Raw genomic sequence first — 21,787 nt, 5'->3', positions numbered from 1 at the left:
AGACTATATAAACTAGGTAAATGAAGGAACAGTATAATTAAGAATCATACTAACGAGGAACATTGATGGCTACATAAACTAGGATATTGAAAAGAGATAAGATTTCAGTCTCTTCGTGTTCCTCATATCTTTTAAACTAAAGAGCGATTATGTTAGCTCATTAGTGTTGAGGCAACATAACAAAAGGAACATCATAATTAAGAAATGTACTAACTAGGAACATTGATGGTTCCTCGTTAATATCTCGGCTACATAAACATGGATGGTCGAAAGAGAGAGAGAGAGAGACAAAACTTCAGTCTCTTCGTTGTCCCCATATCTTGTGACATCTTGGTTCCTCGTCGTTGAAATTTGTCACAGTTATCTGCCGGTTCGGGAGGCGTTTCAGTTCTGTTCAAACTGAATAAGTAAAAGAAACCATTAGTTTATTTGAAACATTCGGTAGTGCTTACATTTTCTTATTACAATTTTGCGAATTTTCTGTGATTCAATCTTTATAATATTTTAGATTTCGATTGAAATAATTTGTTCACACTTTTTTTCTTTTCGGAACTTTTGATTTTGAGAGAAAAAAAGTTTCGCGGATTTTTTTTTTGGGACAATGGAAATCCAAAAAATATAAATTTCAAAAAATATTTAAAAAACCCCATACAGAAGAGTTGCACAAAAAAGGTACAATTTTGCACCAGGTGCAGCTAATCACATTTTTTTTGATTTTTGACTCACCCTGTACTTACAGGACAATTTATTTTAAAAGAATGAATATAAAAATTCTGAAAATGATTTAATAGCCAACTATTTAATACAGATGTTAATTTATGGCTACAGTTTATGATTGATCAAAAATGATAAAAAGCTATTACACATTTTTCCAATTTGCCCCTCTCCCCCCTCTCTAAATCCGTAGTTTTGAAAATAAATATGCCAATTTTTAATTTTTACATTTATTTTTCTTGGATGTACACAATAAATTTAGTTCTCAATGTGAATTAATCAATATTTTGTCAAGGAAAAATAAAAAATAATTAATTTTTCGTACAGTTTGATAAATCTAAAAGACCTAATATTTGAGTAGTGCTTGGCAGGGGCGTATTCAGGAATTTGTCCGGGGGAGGGGGCTCAGGGGGCTCAGCACCCGTTGGGGCCTGAAAACCCCCTGAAATCAATAAATTTCACTGGTCCAGGGGGGGCTTAGCCCCCATAGCCCCCCCCCGAATACGCCTCTGGTTCTTGGATATTAAATTCACGCAATAAAATTTTCTTCAAAATTATGTTTTCCTTTATGTATAAAATGCAAATTTAATTTAAAAATAATCCCAGATTTTGTTTTGTAAGTTTCATAATTTGCGACAACTTTATAGATGAGACAAGTAAAACAGATATTAATAACAATATCATTATTTTATTGGTTTTCACAGTCTGATTTTATTTTATGTTATTAGACCGGCAAGGTTGAACAGCTTTTTTAAAGCCAAGCTTAAAAGCGAAATTGAATGTAAAGGATTTTTATTTTTTACAAATGCAAATAGTTAAATTTCCTGAATTAGATAATTAAATTAAAAATTAGAAATCCGATATTTTAATTGAACACAGGGCTATTAACACTAAATCATCTTGGCATCAATCCTTATACTTATATAATTAGTTTGGATTTTTTTGCAAATTCGTGATTTTATCTTTTGTAGATTTGCGAAACTAAATGAATTAGATCGTGTTTTTTTGTGTTTTAAAATCTCGATATTTTTTTGGACAAATTCTAAAGAATTGTATACCTCAAAAATCTGTCAAATTGATGACCAAGTCCCATGAATTTTTCGGGGGGAAAAAAACCTTCAGTCCTGGTTTGCAATTTTCATGCATGTAGCCATTTGTATAATTTCAGAGATTGATATTTTTAAAAGATTTTTTAATTACAGTGAGACAATCTTGAAGCCAAGCTTGAATCAATCTTCTGTAATCATGGTCAGACAATTGGTAATATCACATATACTGATCATCATATTCAAATATCTGAAAATCCACAATTTTTTGAATGCTTACTTCTTATGTTATCATCTATAGAGGTCAAACTTAGAAGTGTTGAATTATCTTGAAATAACTTATATTTTTGGGGAGCACTTTAAATGTCAAAAACCCATAAATTTATCAAAAGAAGTCCTCAAAATAATGTACAACAGTAATAACAGCTCCAAAATTTAGATTTTATTGTTGACAAATAATCCCAATAAGTTACGTAATCTTATTTTAAAGATATTTCTTTTGGTGATCATACTTTGCGTTCAAGCTCAAAAAGGAAAATCTGAGAACAGGTGTATTTTTATGATAATATTCTAGGTAGGGACGATTTTGAATATTGATTAATATTTATATAGCATTTTTTTCCATATTCAATAAGGACCTTATAGCTAAATCTAAGTGTCAAATTTAATATTTTACAAATTGTCCCTTTTATGAATTAACCATTGTCTAAGATTTTGAAAATAAATGCTGCAAAGGTGCCGGGGATGATGGGGATGTATATATTTCATAAGTCAGGGCATCTTCTCATTAACGATGAAAGTTGATGATGATGTCATTACAATCTAAAGAATGGTTTTTGGTCTTAAAATAAAATAAGATAAGATATTTAAGTAGGACTTGGTTAGATCTAAACATTAACAGCTTTCACAATCAACGGAAAGTTCATTTCTTTGTCAAAAAACTTTGGGTTTGAAAATTGCATCATTATAAATCAAAATTTAAATGTGTTTTTTTAGGGAAAAAGAAGATAAAAAATTGGGAGATGATCAAGAACAAGCTAAACTTCTGAAAGGTAAAGAAGATCAAGAAGATGCCAAAGATCAAGACAGTGGAGAAGATCAAGGGGGAAATAAACAAATCAGAAAGTATGGGGAAGATAAAAAAGGTAAAGAAGATCAAGAAGGTGGAGACGATCAAAAAGATGGAGAGGCTCAAGAAGGTAAAGAAGATCAAGAAGGCGAAGAAGATCGAAAAGGTAAAGTAGATCAAGAAGGCGAGGAAGATCAATGGGGAATTAACAATAGTGCAAAATATGGAGAAGATATAAAAGGTAAAGAAGATGGAGAAGGCAAACAAGATCAACAAGGTGTTCAAGAAGGTAAAGAAGATCAAGAAGGCAAAGATGATCAGAAAGGTAAAGAAGATCAAGAAGATAGAGAAGATTGGAAAGGTAGAGAAGATTGGAAAGGTAGAGAAGATCAAGAACGTAGAGAAGATCAATGGGGAAGTATTAATAGTACAAAATATGAAGAAGTTCTAGAAGGTAAAATTAAAGAATTTTCACTTTTATTTTTAATAATCTTAATCAACCATTAACATCAATCCTTGGTTGATGAAAAACTTTTGTTAACAATTCTTTATTACTTCATATAGATAAAAAATTGCATAAAGGGTATTTATTCAAACTTATTATTAAGTTTTTTTTACAAGTTCAATAAAAACCTTTTGTTTTTCCTGAAAATGAAGGATTGTTTGTTTAAAATGATAAACCACCCTACTAAAAGGTAAAAAAGTTCAATATGGTGAGAAGAAGATCAGCAGAGAAGGTGGAGAAGATCAAGAAGGAGAAAAAAATCAAAGCGGAAGTAAAAATACTGGAGAAAAGAAAAATAACCGCAAATGCAAAAATAGAAGAAAGAACCGAAAAGATGAAAGAAATGGAAAACAGATGGTTCAAATGCCGAGACTCGAGGGGGTCAGTAACACAAGATGTAAAAAACAAATTGTACAAAAACAGAGCTGAGAATGTTTGTGTTAGATAATTATAATCCTAAGTGCTTGATCTTGATATCAAATTTGGGCATTTTTAATTTGAGGAGCAATGCTTAATGTCTTCATATATTTCTTCCCTGATCGCGAAGCTCCCTTAAACCCCTGATCGGGAAGGACTATCATGCGGGATATCGAATAAAGATTAAACTAATCAGCAGATTAACAAAAGATCAAGATGACCTGATTAGTCCCATCATATTTATAATGGTTTTCAATACAATTAAATGATTGCGGATTTAATTTAAATTGGGAAAATTTTTTACTCTGCCCTGCTGATGATTTTTGCCAATTACAACAGATCTTAGAAAATGTAAAAATAATTTAAAATGAATTAAAATACAAAAGTAACAGTTGGGGATGAGACTTAAACCAAGAAATTCCACGAGCAACATGGGCAATTTAGCTAAAATCTTAATTTAATTCCAGGGCCTGGTAAACATAACTATTACTGACTATGAATATTTAAAAATACAAACCTGAGCAAATCTTGGATCTCCAGCTATTGTTATAAAATTATGTATTTTTTATATGATATCAGTTGTTACTAACCCTGACAAGGATTCCTCAAAACCATTACTGAAAGGTAAATATGAAAAAATCATAATTCAGAATTGAAATCAATCCTTGGTTGAAATAACCATTAAATAAAATTAACGAATAATGAACAGCCAATTTGAATTTTTGTTTGCATTTTTGTTAAATTAGCCAATCTGTAGGTGTGATTGTTAAAGAGAATAGAGGACTTTTCATATTTTTGATTTAAATTATATAAGTCTTTAATAGAATGTGGAGCACCGGGGACTAACAGGGTAGTTTGTGTAACAGGACAAATATGTGATGAGAAGGTAAAAAATACATTAAAAATTGTAATCAATTTATTATTTAATAAAAAAAATTAATTCTTTTGCGTTTAAAGTTTCCACTTTAGATATCAAAATTAGTAATTATTTGTAGATTATCAGAATCTAATAAAACATTCTGTAATCATATTAATCTATTATCTAGAGAATCTTACATTTTGTTCATTATATCTAACTATACCATAGCATTTAGCAATAGGATTTTGATGTAAAAAAACATCCTGATTATATTTATGAACAGAATATTAGGAATTGAAAAAATTGTGAGATGTTATTAACATTTTGTTCACAATTTTTGCATTGTATTTGTGCACCGATGTATTGTTTCGTTTTTCCTAAACATCAAAAAATTTTAAATTTGTCTTAAAATAAAACAATTTCAATATTTTGTTTAGGCAAAGAAATGTCAAGGTAAAAGAAATAAAAAGAAAACACTGGTAGTATTTTGTTTAGCAAGATGATTTTCCTTTATTTTGAAATTAAATAGAAAGAGAATTTCTTTGTAACTGACTAAGGTACAGTTCAAAAAAAATTTTTTGGGAGGAGCAATTTTGGAAAGTTTGTTCAATGATATCATTTGTCTGGTTCTTTGTTAAACATTTCTCTTTTATGAGGCTCCACATGAAATTATATTATTTTTTAATTTGAAAATAATAATTTTGCATAATGTATAGGCAAACATTAAAAATGATAGGTTAAGTACCATTTTAAGTATTAATTAAAATTTTTTATGTTCTACATTAAAAGAAAAATTTAAAGGATGTACTAAAAGAATTCAGGTGGAAAGTTAAACTGTGAACAAGTAGGAAGAGCTTGTTGTGGAGAGAAAGGAACTATCGGTAAAAAATGCAAGGAGGTAAAAAATAAGACCCATTAATCTGTAAAATAAATAAACTAATATTTTAATGTATCATTTTTTGTTGCGATAAAAACTATCCATAATTTGTTATTAGATTTTGATAATCTTTTAAATACAAATTTTTTCCCTATATTATTGAATTAAATATGACTTTCAAATAAGAATACTAAAGATATTGTTCAGGGTGGTTGGTGTGTGAATGTAGATGAAGATACTGTTAAGTGCTCTGGAGGTGAACAAATTTGTTTGTTGAGAAAAAACTTTACAATTTGGAAAGATGATTAACTCAAGCTTGCATGGTTTTAATTTACGACACAGGGTTCAATTATCATTTCAAAACATTATCATCAATGTGCTGTATGAAGTTGAATCAAATGATTTCAGTCTAGACATTGGATGTTTTACTTGTTATAACAATTTGTTTAAAATTTTTTCTTTTAACTTAACTTCTGTAATTTCACCTTTTTGACTTTGCAATTTTATCTTTTCGGCTTTTTGAATGTCTGTGTTATCTATATCATTTGTCTTATTACAAAAAATGAAGCTAGGTTATTTTACAGAGAAAAAAAAAGAGAAAGCTTATTTTGCCGAAACAAAGGATATTTTGCTTTTCTCGAAGGGCTTTTCCATTTTGTCTATTTAAAGGATTATTTTGAGTCATTTGACCATGTAAACTACATCTTGGTGCAAGGTTTCATATCTCATTTCATTCTCTAAATAATTTATCTGATTCAATCCTATTGTTATTGTGTCTTTCCGCAAAACCACATACATGCACTAGGCTTTCCCTCACTGGCTTCTATAAGTGTTATACTGAATAATATGTTCTTAGATTTGGCTTAGTTAATTTGTAAATGCATTTCATGAGGAGCAAAATTCTTTTGATATCTTCGTAATTTTATTTTTTATTCTTGACCAGTATTACTTGTTTTATCTCTGCAGCTTATTCTCTTTGAAAGTTTGGAGTCTTGAGCTGAAAACTTTAGAATGAGATATCCTTAATCCCAATTACTTAATCTGAGTATCCAATGGACACACTTTAGATTTTCTTCTTAAACCGTTCTTTCTTTTATATAGTAGAGAAAAATCAAAAACCGGTTTTACTAAATTGGAGAGCCCCTCCCGTTTCTGTATATAATCTTAAATGGTGCGCAAAATTTCAAATATCGGCTTCATATACGCGACTCTTATTGGTTGAATTTTTTACACTTTTCAGGATACAAGTATAAGATTAGGTTAGTCTTGATATTAAGAAAAAGAGAGGATCACGCATTAATCTTGATATCCACCATTCTAAAGTTTTCAGCTCTGATCTCCTCACTCAAACTAACAAATCTTGAAAAATAAACTATGTGAAAAAAATAAACTAAAAATGTGAAAATTCTGAAGGATTGCAAACTAAGGGTTTCTGTTTGTTATTGTCTAATTATTTTATTTTTTAAGGAACAAAAGTAACTACAGAACCAACACAATATGAAGCAACAGCTTATGGAGATAACACAGAATATTATGCAGAATATGGATCAGGGGCTGGAGGGAATGGAACAGATCCTACAGAATTCCTTATAGGGAATGGAACAGTAACTTTAGGGAATGGAACAACAGTGAATATGACAGGAACTGCAGCTAATCAAGCAGGATCAACCTACATACCTCCATATTGTCACACAACCTGCCGGGTGATTTACAAAAATACTTATTTAATTTATCTGATTTACATTTGTTTAAGAGATTAAACAAATATATTTCAACCAGCTGCGGTTTCTATTTGCCAATATGAACCGGAGCCCGCGATTTAAAAAATTTGGGAAAATACGGCTCGGGTCTAAGCTGTCGTTGGGCCATATTTACTTCGGTTTCAAGCTGCATCTTGTTTTCCACAGAGTTGAGTTAAAACACAGTTTCATATTCTATTTGGCGGATTTTCATGGTAGGAAATGGCGCATTCTGGGGTTTTATGAGAATTGGGCCTAACTCTTTAAGTAAGTCGAGCCAAAGATCATGCAGCTGTCAATCACATGACACAAGCTGTCGTTAGAGTTGGGTCGAAGACTGGGTCTTAAAGCCGGGTTTAAGGAATTACGACTTGAGCCAAAGTTTTTAAATCATGGGCTCAGAACTAGTCAACCAGTGGCCAAATTTAAAGAATTTGAGCGACGTTTTGAATTTAAGCCGCGGTTAAAATATGGTTGGTGCCACTTAAAATTGTATCAAATGTTTCAAGATTTAAACCAGCGCTTAATTTAAAACGGGTTTTGGCGGATTTAAACCGCGGCTTAAATTCTTTAAATTTCATCTTTGCTTTCTTAACTTTTACCTCAATGCTAAACTGTAGAAGAGTTAGACTTGTGTAGTTACTAAAGATATCATAAATATATTATATTATATATATTATTATATATTTAGTTAAGTGGAATCTTAAGTGGATTTCAAAAAGCTATACCACTCGATCCCGATGCTTTGGTTGCTGGAACGGCAATTACGGTGGGTAAATATTATTTGAATGTTAGCTTGTTTTGCTAATGTTCCTCCATTTGCTTGAGTGACAACACAACAATACTCTTTATACTTTTATTTTTGAGCTAAAGAATGAGTTCTGTGAGTTACTACACTATGATTATGTCAACTGGCAAAGTATGACTAAGTGCTTGAAAATGTAAATGCTCGTAAAGAATGCAATTAAAAATTTCCTTGTGTAGTCCGAACTGAAGGATATCAAGAAGCTTTTTTAGGAAGATTTAGGTATTTTCACTCTCTTAACCAGTTTTAGAAAATATAAATTTTAGGTCTCAACACCCTTTGGTCTGATAACTCGTCAGGTAAAACTTCACTAAATACAAATTTTTTTTAAAAGGTCAAAGAAACCGAGCTCTTGCCACAAATGAACTCTGATTGTTTAATCTCTCTCTATATACATCTTCACCATGAAATAAAAAGCTTAAATTTAATTAACCATTTTAGTTGTCATATCACAATTTATGGTTGAAATGCATGTTCATAGCCAAATTTTTCAAGGCCAGCTCATTGAAAAATACCGATTGCTTAAATAGTTTATTTAGGTGCTAGGGAGGGAAAAAAAAGAGTAAATAATTTTAAAACAAATATCAAAGTGTGACACATGTTTCTATATCCAATTTTCAAGGGTTTTTCAAAAATAAAGTTTAGATCTGTAGCTTCAGTAACAAAAAAGTTATGGGCTATTCTAGATTTTGTTTTTACACAGACCAGACTTTTAGACACAAAATTTCACGGTGAGAGTGTCAAAAATGGGAGGTCTAGGACAAAAAAAACAGAGAAGGTGGGGGGGGGGACGTCAAATGCCCCTCTCTTACCCTGTTTATGGTTTTATTTTTGTTTATTTTTCAGTTCTGTGTTTGCAGTCGTATATAATCAAGATTATTCCTCCTCATCAGATCTTGGAATTCATTTTCTAATTGTTATCTGTAAATAAAGTTTTAAGAATAACTTTTTGAACAAATTTAACTAAAAATCAATTTTTTGCCACATTCTCTCTGATTTTTATCCCTTTTATTTGGGCAACCCTATGAAATTTGTTGGATCAAATAAGTTTGTTAATATTTAATTCGAGAACCATTGTAAGACCGTACTCAGGTGAAATTTTTCAAAATGTATGTTAGAAAAAAACAACTTTGACATAATACAAGTATTTAGATAAAAATAAAATGAAGTTTGTGGAAAAAACTCAATTTCTTTTGTAAAACACTTCAGTTCATTCATTAAATATTATCGAACACAATATATCAATATCAGGCAAAATGATTGCCAGTTTTTTTTTTATTTAAATGCAAGCCAACACTTTGTAACTTGTAATTAGTGAATCTTTGAAAAGAGCAGTTTCACAAATATCTTGTTCTGTTGGGGTTTCCAACTGAAAACCCCAACGGAAATATACCTCTATGAAACGTTGCTATATGAAAATGTATGAAAATGTTTCTGCTCTATATTCTGCTGTTATTTGGTGATCATCTATCATGCTGAAAAGGCTACAAATAGAGAAGTATCATCTTTGTGTGATATTTTGTGAAGGTCTCATATTATGTTGTCGGGATAATGTTAAAACAAATTCAAACTATATGGAAGATGATCCTTAGTGATGCTTGTGTGCTACAGTCGACCGCGTAATATGCTTAATACAGAAATTCTTTTCCGGTTCATCTATGTGGAATTAGCTTTACTCCTTCCCCCCTCTCCGCCTACTGAGAAGGGTAATGGCAGTTAGTTAGGATTGATTTGCCGGTAAGAGAACATCTCTGGCTTAAAGGAGGGACGTCTTAACTCCTTCATGAAGCTGTTAATATCTAAGCCAACAAAGTGCCGGAACCAAAGCAGTCACATATGGCCTCTTCACCTTGCTAAATTTAGCAAGGACACCAATCAACAAAGCTGCGATAGTACCGAGACTGACATATAGATAGGAGCAAACCTGCTGTCTAAATACTTCCAAAACCTGCATACTGTCTACATACAGCTCCATCTGTACCCTATTTTCATGATCATGTTAATCATTATAATCAATCAAACATTTTATTTTCCAATCTTTTATTATGCTTCCTATATAGAAAACTATTTATAAACTTTTTCACATTTTAATTTCAATAAAGTTCTGCAGAGCCGTTATTTCTTTTATTTAGCTGATTTTTAAGTCAACATTTATAAATACCAGAAAATAGGGTTATAGCATCTAACTGGTTGAATCTTGAATTTGTTTAATGATTGTTGAATTAAAACCTTGTTTTAATTCAACCTTGTGCTTGGGATAATGTGGGGATAATGTTAAAACAAATTCAAACTTTAAGGAATACAATCCTTGCTGAAGCTTGTGTGCTACAGTTGACCGTGTAATATTCTCAATACAGAAATCCTTTTCCTTTTCCTGCTATATAAAAAACTGCTGAATTGATCTGGCTAAAATTTTGTGTGGTTCCTCCCATGACCCTGGGGAAGGTTTATGGTTTATTAAAATTTCAAAAATTACCCTCCATCAAAATTTGATTTTAATTAAATTTTGAAAATTCATGATTTTTTTTTTAAATTCGCGATTTTTTGGTTATTGTTTTACAATGTTTACAAAAAGAAAATCCTCACAATTTAAATAGAAGATGGGCGCAAAGCCCCCTAGAAACCTAGTAGAATATATTTATTCAATAAAATCGCCTCTCAAGCAGGCAGGAAAATATAAATTTAAGTAACAAGATGTAAAAATGTAATTTGTACAGTCGTCCTAAATGTTTTATCCATTTATGTATTTGCAACTAATCAACTAAAATCTGACTTACCAAGATGAAATTCATTCATAACAAAAATTTCATGAAATACAAAATATCCAAGCAAAAAAATTTTAAAATATGAAAAACTTTGTTTTATTTAACTCCCTTGTAAATTGGTGTTAAATCCCTGAAAGACACTGGCTCAACGTTTAAGTTTGAACCACTTAATTAATTCCCAAGTTAATTGAGACTTTCCATATTGTGTCAATTAATCATTATTTAATTCATTGAAAATAAATCTTACAATGAAAAATTTATTACATCTAATTAAACTTACAATGTTAGAAATAAATTTGGAAAGATAATTTTCAGAGAAATATGGTGAATAATGCTCCTGTTTATTTTCAGAGAAATATGGTGAATAATGCTTTTCAGAGAAATATGGTGAATAATGCTCCTGTTTATTTTCAGAGAAATATGGTGAATAATGCTTCTGTTTATTTTCAGAGAAATATGGTGAATAATGCTCCTGTTTATTTTCAGAGAAATATGGTGAATAATGGTCCAGTTTATTTTCAGAGAAATATGGTGAATAATGGTTTATTGGGGAACTTACATTTTAATTTTCCATATTAATCAGGATTTAATTATTTTTACACATTTAAAAGGATCACTGTACTCGCTACCACTTTTTTGACAGTGCATTCCTTCTCCACAAGAATGTGTCCTAGTCCGGGCAAACAAATCATTTTCAAATGTACATTCACACCTTTGCTTCTTTTCAATGCATTCCTCACCAGCGGGACAATTCTAGGAGCATGGGTATATTCTTTTTTTTATCAAAAAACAATCCATTTTCATCATCATAAATAAAAATAATTAATAAGGCCTCTTGTTCTGATATTGGAGAGTTGAGTTAGTAATTTTATGATAAAAACTGATTTAGCTCAGCACTAAATGATACTGGCTGTTTTGACATGAATTAAATTGAGTGTTTGTGAAAATTTAGATTGTAACGGAGTTCAAAGTGCATATTTTTAACAAAGAATGTCAGATCATGGTTGGAATCAATTATTTCTGTAAATGGGAACTCTGCTGGGTGTTTCCATAAACTAAAACTCCTTTTTGTAAAATTCACAAACGAATGTAACAGATTCTTTAAGAATTGATATTTGTGCTTTTATGAATAGTTAAAATGTATTTATATGTTTGTATTTTTTGTGAACATCCTGTGAGCACTGTGTATCTTTAAGTATAGACTCAAGGTTAAGGTTACGCCTTAAACCTAACGTTGAAATCTTGGAAAGATGATATTATCAGTTGTAGCTAATCCTTGAGCAGCTTCGGAGTTCTAAACCAACTCTGTACCATCAAAAGGGGATTTTATAGATATTCTAAAATCAGAATAGAATCATCATTTTCGGACCAAGTCCTGGACCAGAAAGTTCATCTACACCTACAGCTTAAAGCAGTTCCCTACAGAAGCAGCATTCTACAGTTCTGCTCCAGACTGCTCCGTGTTCTGAAGACTCATCAATTCCAGCAGTTGAGAAGCTCCCTAAATCCCCCCACAGAAAGTAAAAACGCTCCTATATATTCCGTAACGAGTTTTAACCAATAAACATTTTTCAACCCCCACCATGTATCATTTAGTTAGACCTAAGGTTTAACAAAATAGTTCTGGGATATATTTAAATCAAGCTTTATCATTACAAAGTTATTTCTATTTAATTCAAAAAAAATAATCAAAATTTTTAGAAATGGTTTTAAATTTACTAAATAATAACCATCAATCAAAATCATGTTCTTATATTTTACTAACACTACACTTAATCTTCAAATTCGTCTTCAATATAAAGATATTAAACTTCTACTGTTTACCAATGACAATGAAATAGTAAAAAAAGAAACCCCAACTCTAATTTTCTTACTCCAACATCGTTGCAACCAGAACGAGGAAAATCTTTATCGGTTTTGTTTAGTTTTTGCTATTCCCCCAAAGGAATTGAGTATTTGCCACAAACTCTAAACTGCTGATCCCCATTTATTTGCAACACAATGTCGTGGCTGTAGAGATTTCAAACTATGAATTTTGTTGGATTAAATAATCTAAGTTTGAAATATCAAAAGCTTACACCATCAGGTTACAGAGATATAGGGATTAGAACATTTGAGTTTGTGACAAAGACCAATTCCTTTGGCAAATTAAATCAAAGTCAGAATAATCATACAACTTATTTATACTTAAAGGGCAAGAACTTCAGAAGAGAGGGCAAATGTGGCTTTTTTTACATTATACACCATTTCCTTAGGGCATGCTGCATATCCGATGGTAAGGATGGTAGTCAGGACTAGTAGATGGAACAGAATATTCATTCTTCCCAAACATTGCGGTAATTTCAAAATTTATCTTGTTGCATGCCACAAAAATCTACTCCCTCTATTGTAATTTAAAATAACATACATTTTACGCATCATTCCATTAGCTTTCTCTAAGACTAGTTTTTTTATGATTAACATATTAATATATTGTTGATTATTATTCTTAGTAATTTTTAACAAAATTTTGCCAAATTTTCCTAAAAATTGATAAAAACTTTTTCATGGAAACCCTACTTCAACAGTTTGTTTGTAATATGAACTGAAAGTATTTTAGAATAATGAAATTTTGTTTGAAATTATACATACAGAATGAATGCAAGAAATTTGGAGGCTAAAGTGAACCTTTTGTCTAACATGCATTTGGTTGTTTAATATTATGAATAAAATTCTAACAGTGCAAAATGAGGTTGTATCTTTAACTGCATTAACATTTTTTTAACTTAAAAAAAGAAAATTAAAAAGTTGCTTAAGAATTCATTTCTGGGAAAAAATTATGCAAAGGCAACTTTATTCTTTAAACAATGCTTTGGCAAGTTAATTCCAAAAACGTATTTTTATGGCTAAGGAAAAAATGTGAATGTCAGAATTTGCGTAATGATGGTAAATTAGCTGTATGTCAAAGCACAGTGCAATAAAGTTAAAGGGAGTGTTCGCGAAAAATGAAAGGGGGAATAGGCTTAATGCGATAAAAAAGCGCTTTTGATCGCTACTAATCTTACTTCTATCTGTTGCGTCAATAAGGAGAAAATTGTTAAAACGACTCAAACCGAAGAACGCAGGGTCCATACAAGTTCGGAAAGATGCAACATTCAACTCGGATAGTAAACAAATCAATTTAATTCCAAACAAATCATTCAGATATTACAAACAGTAGTCATTGATTATTTTTCGATGCATTCGTATATAGTTAATATTTCACAATTTTTTTGATTTTTTTTTTTAAATAACTAGAAATTCAGGGCGCTTCGCGCCCTGAATTTCTAGGCTTTTAGGGCGCTTCGCGCCCATCTTCTATTTCAACGTTTAATTGTGGCTTTATCTGTGAGCATCTTCTCTTTGTACAGTATAAAACAAAAACAAAAAAAGTTTGCGGATTTCATAATATTTTTTCGCGCATTTTCAAAATTTTACAAAAATAAAAAACTTTTAAACACAAATTTTTAAAATTCAATCATTCATAAACCTTCACTGGGGTCCCAAGATGGCCCACAAAAAATTTGGGCCTGATCGGTTCAGCCGTTTTGACGTTTATTGGATACAAACAGACAAACAAACAAACAGACGCCAAATTTATATATAGATTTTTGCTGGCGCTGGATTTTCGAACATTCCTGGAAAATATGAAAACATAGTCTACATTATCAAAAATCCTTGAAACAGGAATAAATGTTTTCAAAAGTAACTCTCAGATCACGAAAAATACAAAATATTATGAAATATCAACCCCCTTTAATTTTTCACTAACACTCCCTTTAAATTCGTTCCCGGATTTTCTGAAAAAAAGAGGTTATTTATAGAATTTTTTTATTTTTATTAAAATAAAATAAAATTGAAATTTAAGTTTTTAATTTATGCATATTCATCTAGATATAATGAAAACATAGAATAACAAGTTCACAAACATTTCAGAAAAAAATTAATTGGCTGTTGCATGTATGACAAAATAAATGATACTTACAGCACAATGTATCGTAGAAGTATGAAAATCAAATCTCTGTAAATGATTTTATAACCAACTTTTTAATACAGATGTTACTTTATAACTCTAGTTTATGATGGTATAAATGTTAGCCTTAACTCAGTTTGGTAGTAAAATACAAAATCTGACTTTTAATTAAAATAGATAAAAATTACAACGACACTTCAATTCATGTCTGAGGTTTATTCCCAATAACTATTTTTTACTAGAGATACTGCATATAAAACAAAGTTTTGATCCTCATTGTAGAAAAGGGATTTCTTATATGCATATAAATAAGAACGATTATTAATGTTTATGTTAATGTTTAATGTAAATATAGTGTTTCTTGCATATTGTGTTATTATCAGTACAGAGCTGAAAACTTTAGAATGAAATATCCAGAGAAGCTCCTAAATCCTTAATATCCAGATTAAATATTGCTTGTTCTCCACATGAATTTAAACTCCAGATTAATTATTCGACGGGATATCTGGATATTTCATTCTAAAGTTTTCAGCTCAGTTTTGTTAAACAAATTCATCTTTGAACATGATGTTTTGTGAATCCTGAGAAAGCTGGTAATGCGCAGTCTATCCCGTAATATTTTCAACACAAATATCATGCTTCCGTTCAACATGTGGAAGGAACGTTACCAGACCCCCCCCCCTCTCTCTCCACAGTCCACCTTCCGAGTTCAGTTGAAGTAGAAATGTCGTGCGGTAAACATCTCCGGTCCTAAACGGGTCCCCCAACTCCTTCATGAACCAGCCACAGATCCCAGCCCTTTCACCGGATGCTGCTAATGTTGAAGCCAACATAAGTCAGGGTTCAAGTCATAAGTAACCTGCAACCCGAATCACCCCTGACACCAAAGCCTAGATAGAAGTTAAACTGCTGACAAGATACCAAGATCCTGGGTGCAGTTCTTCATGAAGTTCCAGTACCCTATTAATTTCTTAATCAATAAGCATAATTTTATCTTACCATTTTCTAGAACTCCATAGAAAACTATTTATAAACTTTATTTACTTTCCTTGTTTTACTTCAATAAAGTTCCGAATAGCTCTTTATTGTCCATTTATCTATTTTGATTATAGTTCAACATTTGACTGTAGGTCAACAAATTTAGGCTCTTCATTGTAAACTACCCTCTGGGAATTAATGTTACTGCAGCCAAGGGTCTAATTAACAAAACAAAAAAAGATTTAAGTAAAATGTGCTACAGCCATAGATAAAGATAGATTGCGCATAAGACGACATTTTTCATCTTGAAAGATATAAATGTACAGAGATGTTTTAAAGATATTCCTATTATATAGATTAACTATAATGTCGGTTGTGAACATTGGCAGTACTTATGTCATTGAGTACTTGTGGTGTACATGAGTTCTGTAGAGAGTAATTTAAGTTAGTTTAGTCCTTCTCATGTCCTTCTTCAGTTCTCGTCAATATGATATATTGCTCAGTGAAATATTGTTGTTCAAATAGTTCCATTCCCGGAGTTATTTTAATGGATTATGAAATCCATTAAAACACCAAACCACCCCGCTTATCATTGAAATACACTTTGACCCCTAGAAGTATGAGTTTGCGGACTGTACAATTCTTGGTGATTTAGCGTACATAAGCTATCTATGTTTATTTATTTATCTATGGCTACAGCTTATGAATTATTAATCTATAAAACATAGCAAGGGTAATACAATTAATATTCATAGCATCCAAATTGTAGACTTTGTGTGATGGAATAAAATTATATTATTATATTATATGTGCAATTCATTCATAGCGGAGCCTAACTGTTGTATTCTTATTAAAAGCCACGCAATTAAAGTATGTATTCATATACTTACTGAGCATAGACTTCTACTCTAGTTGAAAGCACTCCATCTTTATAGCATCAAACAGAACAGATCTAATTTTTATCCAGAAGCCATTAAAACGGTCTTTGCACTGTGAGTAAGCAGGAGCCATGTTACAAAATGTTTCTAGAATGACTTACTTCCTCATGCCAAGCAATGACAATCTCTGCAGTTCATCTGATTCTGAGCAAATGAGACTCCACACACTGCAAGCTAAATGAAAGCCTAAGAGTAAATAAATTAATGAATAAAAAGAGCGTTGAAAAAAAATACTTCACACTTTTTTTTTAAGACTTATTTATTACCCAATAATAATAATGAAATTATTATTATAGGGTATTAGCTCATTATCTCTAACAGAGTAATTAGGCTTGCAGATTGCATAAAAGCATCATTTCAACCATTTTATAGATTAAAATGAAATATAAAATCACCTGAGATGAGATTTTAAAAGCTTAAACCAGAGTAAAACCCGGTCTTTGTGTCTGCTTAGACCCAAGTAAAGCTCCGGGTTTTGGATGGCCTTGAGTGTAGTAAAAACCAACCACCTTGGGTTTTTCTCTTTTCAAGGCTCGGGTCTTCAACAGCTGATGATAGTAAATTTAAAAAAAACTTTAATGTTTGTACATTTAAAATCTCGGGAATTATTTTAAGTGTCATATTTGATCAAAGGTATGAAATAAACATACTATAAAAATAATGTATATAGGTAAAGTTTGAATTGTCATAGCTGATCTGCTAGCAATCTGTCTGCTATAGATAGAAAGCTTTCTAAGCAGTCTCTAATTGGTCGAATCAGAGCCAATCCTGATTTGGGTTCTATCTGAGCCCAACTGTGGGTTTCACTTGGGTTTAAGCTTGTAAAATCTGATCTCTGTTGTTAAAATATAATATTGTTCGTATAATATAATCAAAAAATGAAGGTATACTTCAGGGTTATATTAAATTTTGCACTAGTTAACATCTTTTATGTAAATTTATATGAAAAACCCCTTAAATGATCAAAAAAAAATTTTTTTAAACATTTTGTTTTTTAAAGTTATCTTCTGTTTTTATATTTAAAAAAGTAATAAGACAAACTTTTGTCAGATGAAGGAGGTTAAACTTTAAAGATCAGAATGTCAATAACTATGAACTAAATACAAAAATATCAAATCTTTAGGTGCAAACAAAAATTCTGTATCTTGTTCATAAGAAATTCATCATTTTTGGAAATCCTTTGGTGTTTAATTGTTCTTTTCCAAGAGTTAATGCCAGTATCTAAATTTTGAAGTAGTTTTCATTTTTTGAAAATTTAAATACTTAATTAAAATTTCTAAGCCTGTGGTTTAATTAAATTCCTAGCATCAACATCTTGTTTATTATGTTTATTTCTTCATAATTCTAAAAGTTTTCATATTGTTTAAATAGTGGCTGACACATGATGTCATTGAAATATGATTTTTTAGATTTTACTGGGCTTTTGTAACTGAAAAAACATTCAGATAGTGTCTATGCAAAGGTATTGTACTTCTCTGGCCATAGTTATCTTTAAAATCTAAATTATCCAAATAAGTAAACAGTCCCTTTAAACTTATGGATTTTTTTTGATACATACTTTCATTCAAAATGTATATGCCGGCAAAAAAGTATATAAAAAGAAGGCTAAAATGTTTTGACTAATAGGTCAAATTGTGAAGGAAAGTCACAGCTTTCTGAAATATTCAGAGAACCGTTAAATCCAGGTGATTTCAATTAAAAAATTTTAATTTCACTATGAAATATATCAGACATTCTTAGTAGATATTTTTGATACCAAAAACCGAAACCAAAGAAACCGAAAACAAACAAAAAAGTAAAAATCACAACAGAAAACATAATTTCCCAAATGATATCACAAGGCAATTAGATTTATAAATTTATTTAATTCAAGTTTCATCAAAATGTGAGATTTTTTATTAAAATTCGAGAATAAAGGGAATGCTCCTTATTTGCCTCGGAACAAATAAGAAACTTTTTATACCCAAGATCATGAAATTGTGAGTAAAAATGAAGAATAAAAATTCTCTCAAAATTGAATGAAAGATTGAATCTTAATAACTATACATAATTCTAAAAATTAGTTAATTAATCATTTACATTTTTGAATTTAAATTCTTAAGGCGGTAACTCTTTCGCACATTAAATTAATCCTTTTTCTTCTTTTTCTTCTTTTCATCCTTCTTGCAGTTCTTTTTGCATTTCTTTTTCTTCTTCTTTTTCTTTTTGCTTTTTTTCTTGTTTTTCTTTTTTTCTTTCCAAAGTTTTTTCATTGCATCTTCAAAGATTCTCTTTCCGTTTTTCATCTTTTCCTTCCTTTCAAATATATCTTTCTCACAAATCCTAAAAATGTCAGCTTGATCCTTTAATAATAAAGGAATGTTTATATAATTGAAAGTGCCTCTCTATTCTAAAAACAGTACACATTCTTAGATTCAGAACAGTACAGATTTAACTTGGATTTCAGAACAAATGTTGTAGATATATTTAGTTTTATAACTGAAAATTGATAGATTGCATTTTTAATTTCTCTGTAATAGTTAAAAAGGAAGTTGCTATAGTTCTTCTCAAGAAAAGAACACAATAACTTCCTTTTCTATAAATAGTCATTTCTGTTTGTTTGAAAATCTGATTATAATCCATTGACTGTTTTTCCTCACGTTTTAATTGCCCAAGTGTACTTTTGTAAATCAAGCATGTTGCACTTAAACAGTGGGGAGTTTGGTTACAAAAAAAGGGAACATGTTTGGCCATATCCCATACCCATTGGAAAGTCTTAATAAATGTTCCCATTAGGCGGAAGTACTATTTTCCAAGGACTATAAAATAGATTGATCACAAAATTGGCACTTGTGAGTTTATCATTTTCACCTGATATTAGTAGATTTCTCTTTCAAACAAGATTCCATATTATCATTCCCACTCTAAAATTATTTCTAACTCTTATTTTTATTTCAAAATATAATTTGATCACAAACATATTTATCTAAAGCTTGCTTCAAACAACTGTAAAAGCACCTTTTTTTTCGTGTCTACAATTGTATTAAAATATAAAAACAGTAATATTATGCTTAATGGAAATTGAAACATTTAGCAGATTAAAAAAATTATTGCTTAAGACTTTAAACCTTGGTAACATTTGAGTCCCCTCTTACAATATCAGCAAAACCTAAAAATAAATTTATAAATTTTGATTAATTAATATAAATATCAACAATAAAATTATCAAAAACTAATAAAACTAATAAAATATTTATTCTGACACACTAAAATCGAAAGACGAATGAACATGCTGCATTATTATTCACATATAATTAAAGTTTCAAATAAGGCATAGATGGGGCACTAATTGATGATGCCCATCTGGGACAAACAAAGACATGTGCATAGAGGTTAGGACACATAGTGGAAACTCGCACAGAAGACACAAGGACAATGAGGAATCACATTAAGCAAAACAATGCATATTGAGTACACACATTTAGTAAGCGCATCAAGTAAGAGTAAGTGCATCAAGTAAGCACATATTGAGGACAAAAGTGTGATATACAATAATCATAACATACATTCATTACATATTTGTATAAAAAAATTTGTTTAAAACTAATTAATTACCAAGACTGCAGAATTCTTTCTTATTGGTAGAGTGCATAAATTCCTCTATTGTATCGTAGTATTCCTCTCCACTCTTTAACAGATATATCGATAAAAATAGAAAAATGAGTTTACAATTTAATGAAGAAAAACAAGTTGATATCAACCTCAGGGTTTTGTTTTACAATTTTCTTATAAAAATGGGCCCTTTCTTCATGACATGGGTCAGAGGAATGAATCTATCATGAAAAAGAAAGACATTTTATGTTTTTTTTTCTTTCAATAAACCAGAGTACTGTTCAACTTATTTCGCATTTGCCCAAAGTAAGCTAAATAAATTATTAAACAAACTCACCAAACATCCGTTTAGCGATAAACAAAAAGAAAATCTGAAGTCCAACATCTGAAACAATATTCTAATGTTTGAATTTTAACCTTATTAATGGTATAATGGATAATTAAGCTTAATATTGTTAGTAAATTGTTGATGGCTAGGGTTTTTGACAATTATTTCATGAAAAAAAAAGCAGGAAAAGTTAGAAGACAACATTCAAAACAAAAATGACTATTATTTTAGAACACATCCATTTTTTCTTTTTAATTTTCTGTTATTTTTCTTTAAGTGCGGTTTTTTGTTCATTAACAATTTAGAAATTAACAGTTTTGCCATTTGTTAAGAGAATATGCGGTTATTTAAAACAAATGTTATTCGTTTAGAGCACCAAAGCTCAGATTTTATCAAGACTTGACATAAAAGAAGGTCAAACATGAGTAATCCGTGATCGGACCACAATTTTAGTGGGAGTGATACCACATGACCACAGAGAAGGTTCAATTTGATCATGGCCGCCCTCTGGTTAGTTCACCAAAAAAAAAGGAAAATAGATTTTTTTTGAATTTGTAATAATTATACGTAAATTCTTGAACGTAAAGCAATCATAATTCTTATTGCCCCAAGTAAAAAATTACCAGATCAGTTTCATTTGATTTGATTTTATAGTTTAGTTGAGAGTTAACAATGGTTCTTCCTCCAAATGGTGTCACTGAAAAAATTCATTATGTGAACTTATTATTCTTTTGTATATTTAAGTATTTTTTTAAATTCCTTTCCTGATTTAGTTTTGAAGTCCAGGCTAACCAAGCCAGTAAAAGGATCCTAAATCAGAGATAAATTGATTATTTCTAACTCTTAATCGATTTTGAAAAAGGTATATTATTTAATGTTTAAAATAATTTTATGAATATTGAATGGAATTGCATACAATAAACAAAAAAAGTTATAATATTTAAACAATACCCGCATAGAACAAACGACCCTGTTTTAGAGTCTGAAAACGACCCGCACGACCCCAAAAACGGGCGCCGGCCCGACTCTGTTTTAGTACTAATAAGAGAGTCGTTTTTAGACCGAAAAGACCCTGAATCCGTCTCTCCTCAAAACGGATGGGTGTCGGTTTACTTCACGGCAGGGGGCCATTATCTCCCTCAAGATTTATTACTTTGGCGCCATA

The 21,787-nt window shown here is 30.5% G+C and overlaps 2 protein-coding genes across 2 annotated transcripts; one reads left to right on the top strand and one right to left on the bottom strand.

The window, feature by feature from the left end:
* Positions 1–1,826: 1,826 nt before the first annotated feature.
* LOC111712878 (sodium/potassium/calcium exchanger 1) lies at positions 1,827–9,005 on the top strand. Its single transcript, XM_023487629.1, has 13 exons — positions 1,827–1,974; positions 2,251–2,309; positions 2,757–3,283; positions 3,525–3,715; positions 4,351–4,375; positions 4,576–4,637; positions 5,048–5,063; positions 5,432–5,508; positions 5,695–5,743; positions 6,955–7,190; positions 7,918–7,995; positions 8,298–8,330; positions 8,878–9,005. The coding sequence occupies exons 1-13, from the start codon at positions 1,855–1,857 to the stop codon at positions 8,899–8,901; spliced, it is 1,497 nt and encodes a 498-aa protein (XP_023343397.1). The 5' UTR covers positions 1,827–1,854; the 3' UTR covers positions 8,902–9,005.
* A 9,745-nt stretch (positions 9,006–18,750) lies between these two features.
* On the bottom strand, positions 18,751–21,426 carry LOC111712876 (uncharacterized). Its single transcript, XM_023487628.1, has 7 exons — positions 21,387–21,426; positions 21,246–21,319; positions 20,632–20,679; positions 20,298–20,370; positions 19,811–19,851; positions 19,554–19,606; positions 18,751–19,025 (listed from the first exon to the last, which is right to left on the bottom strand). Exons 3-7 carry the CDS (start codon positions 20,677–20,679, stop codon positions 18,830–18,832), a joined length of 411 nt encoding a protein of 136 aa, XP_023343396.1. The 5' UTR covers positions 21,246–21,319; positions 21,387–21,426; the 3' UTR covers positions 18,751–18,829.
* Positions 21,427–21,787: the final 361 nt, after the last annotated feature.

This window comes from Eurytemora carolleeae, unplaced genomic scaffold (genome assembly GCF_000591075.1).
Source record: "Eurytemora carolleeae unplaced genomic scaffold, Eaff_2.0 scaffold1263, whole genome shotgun sequence".
Taxonomy (NCBI): Eukaryota; Metazoa; Arthropoda; class Copepoda; order Calanoida; family Temoridae; genus Eurytemora; species Eurytemora carolleeae.
Note: the sequence above shows the minus strand (reverse complement) of the source record. Positions and strands in the feature narration are given on the sequence as shown.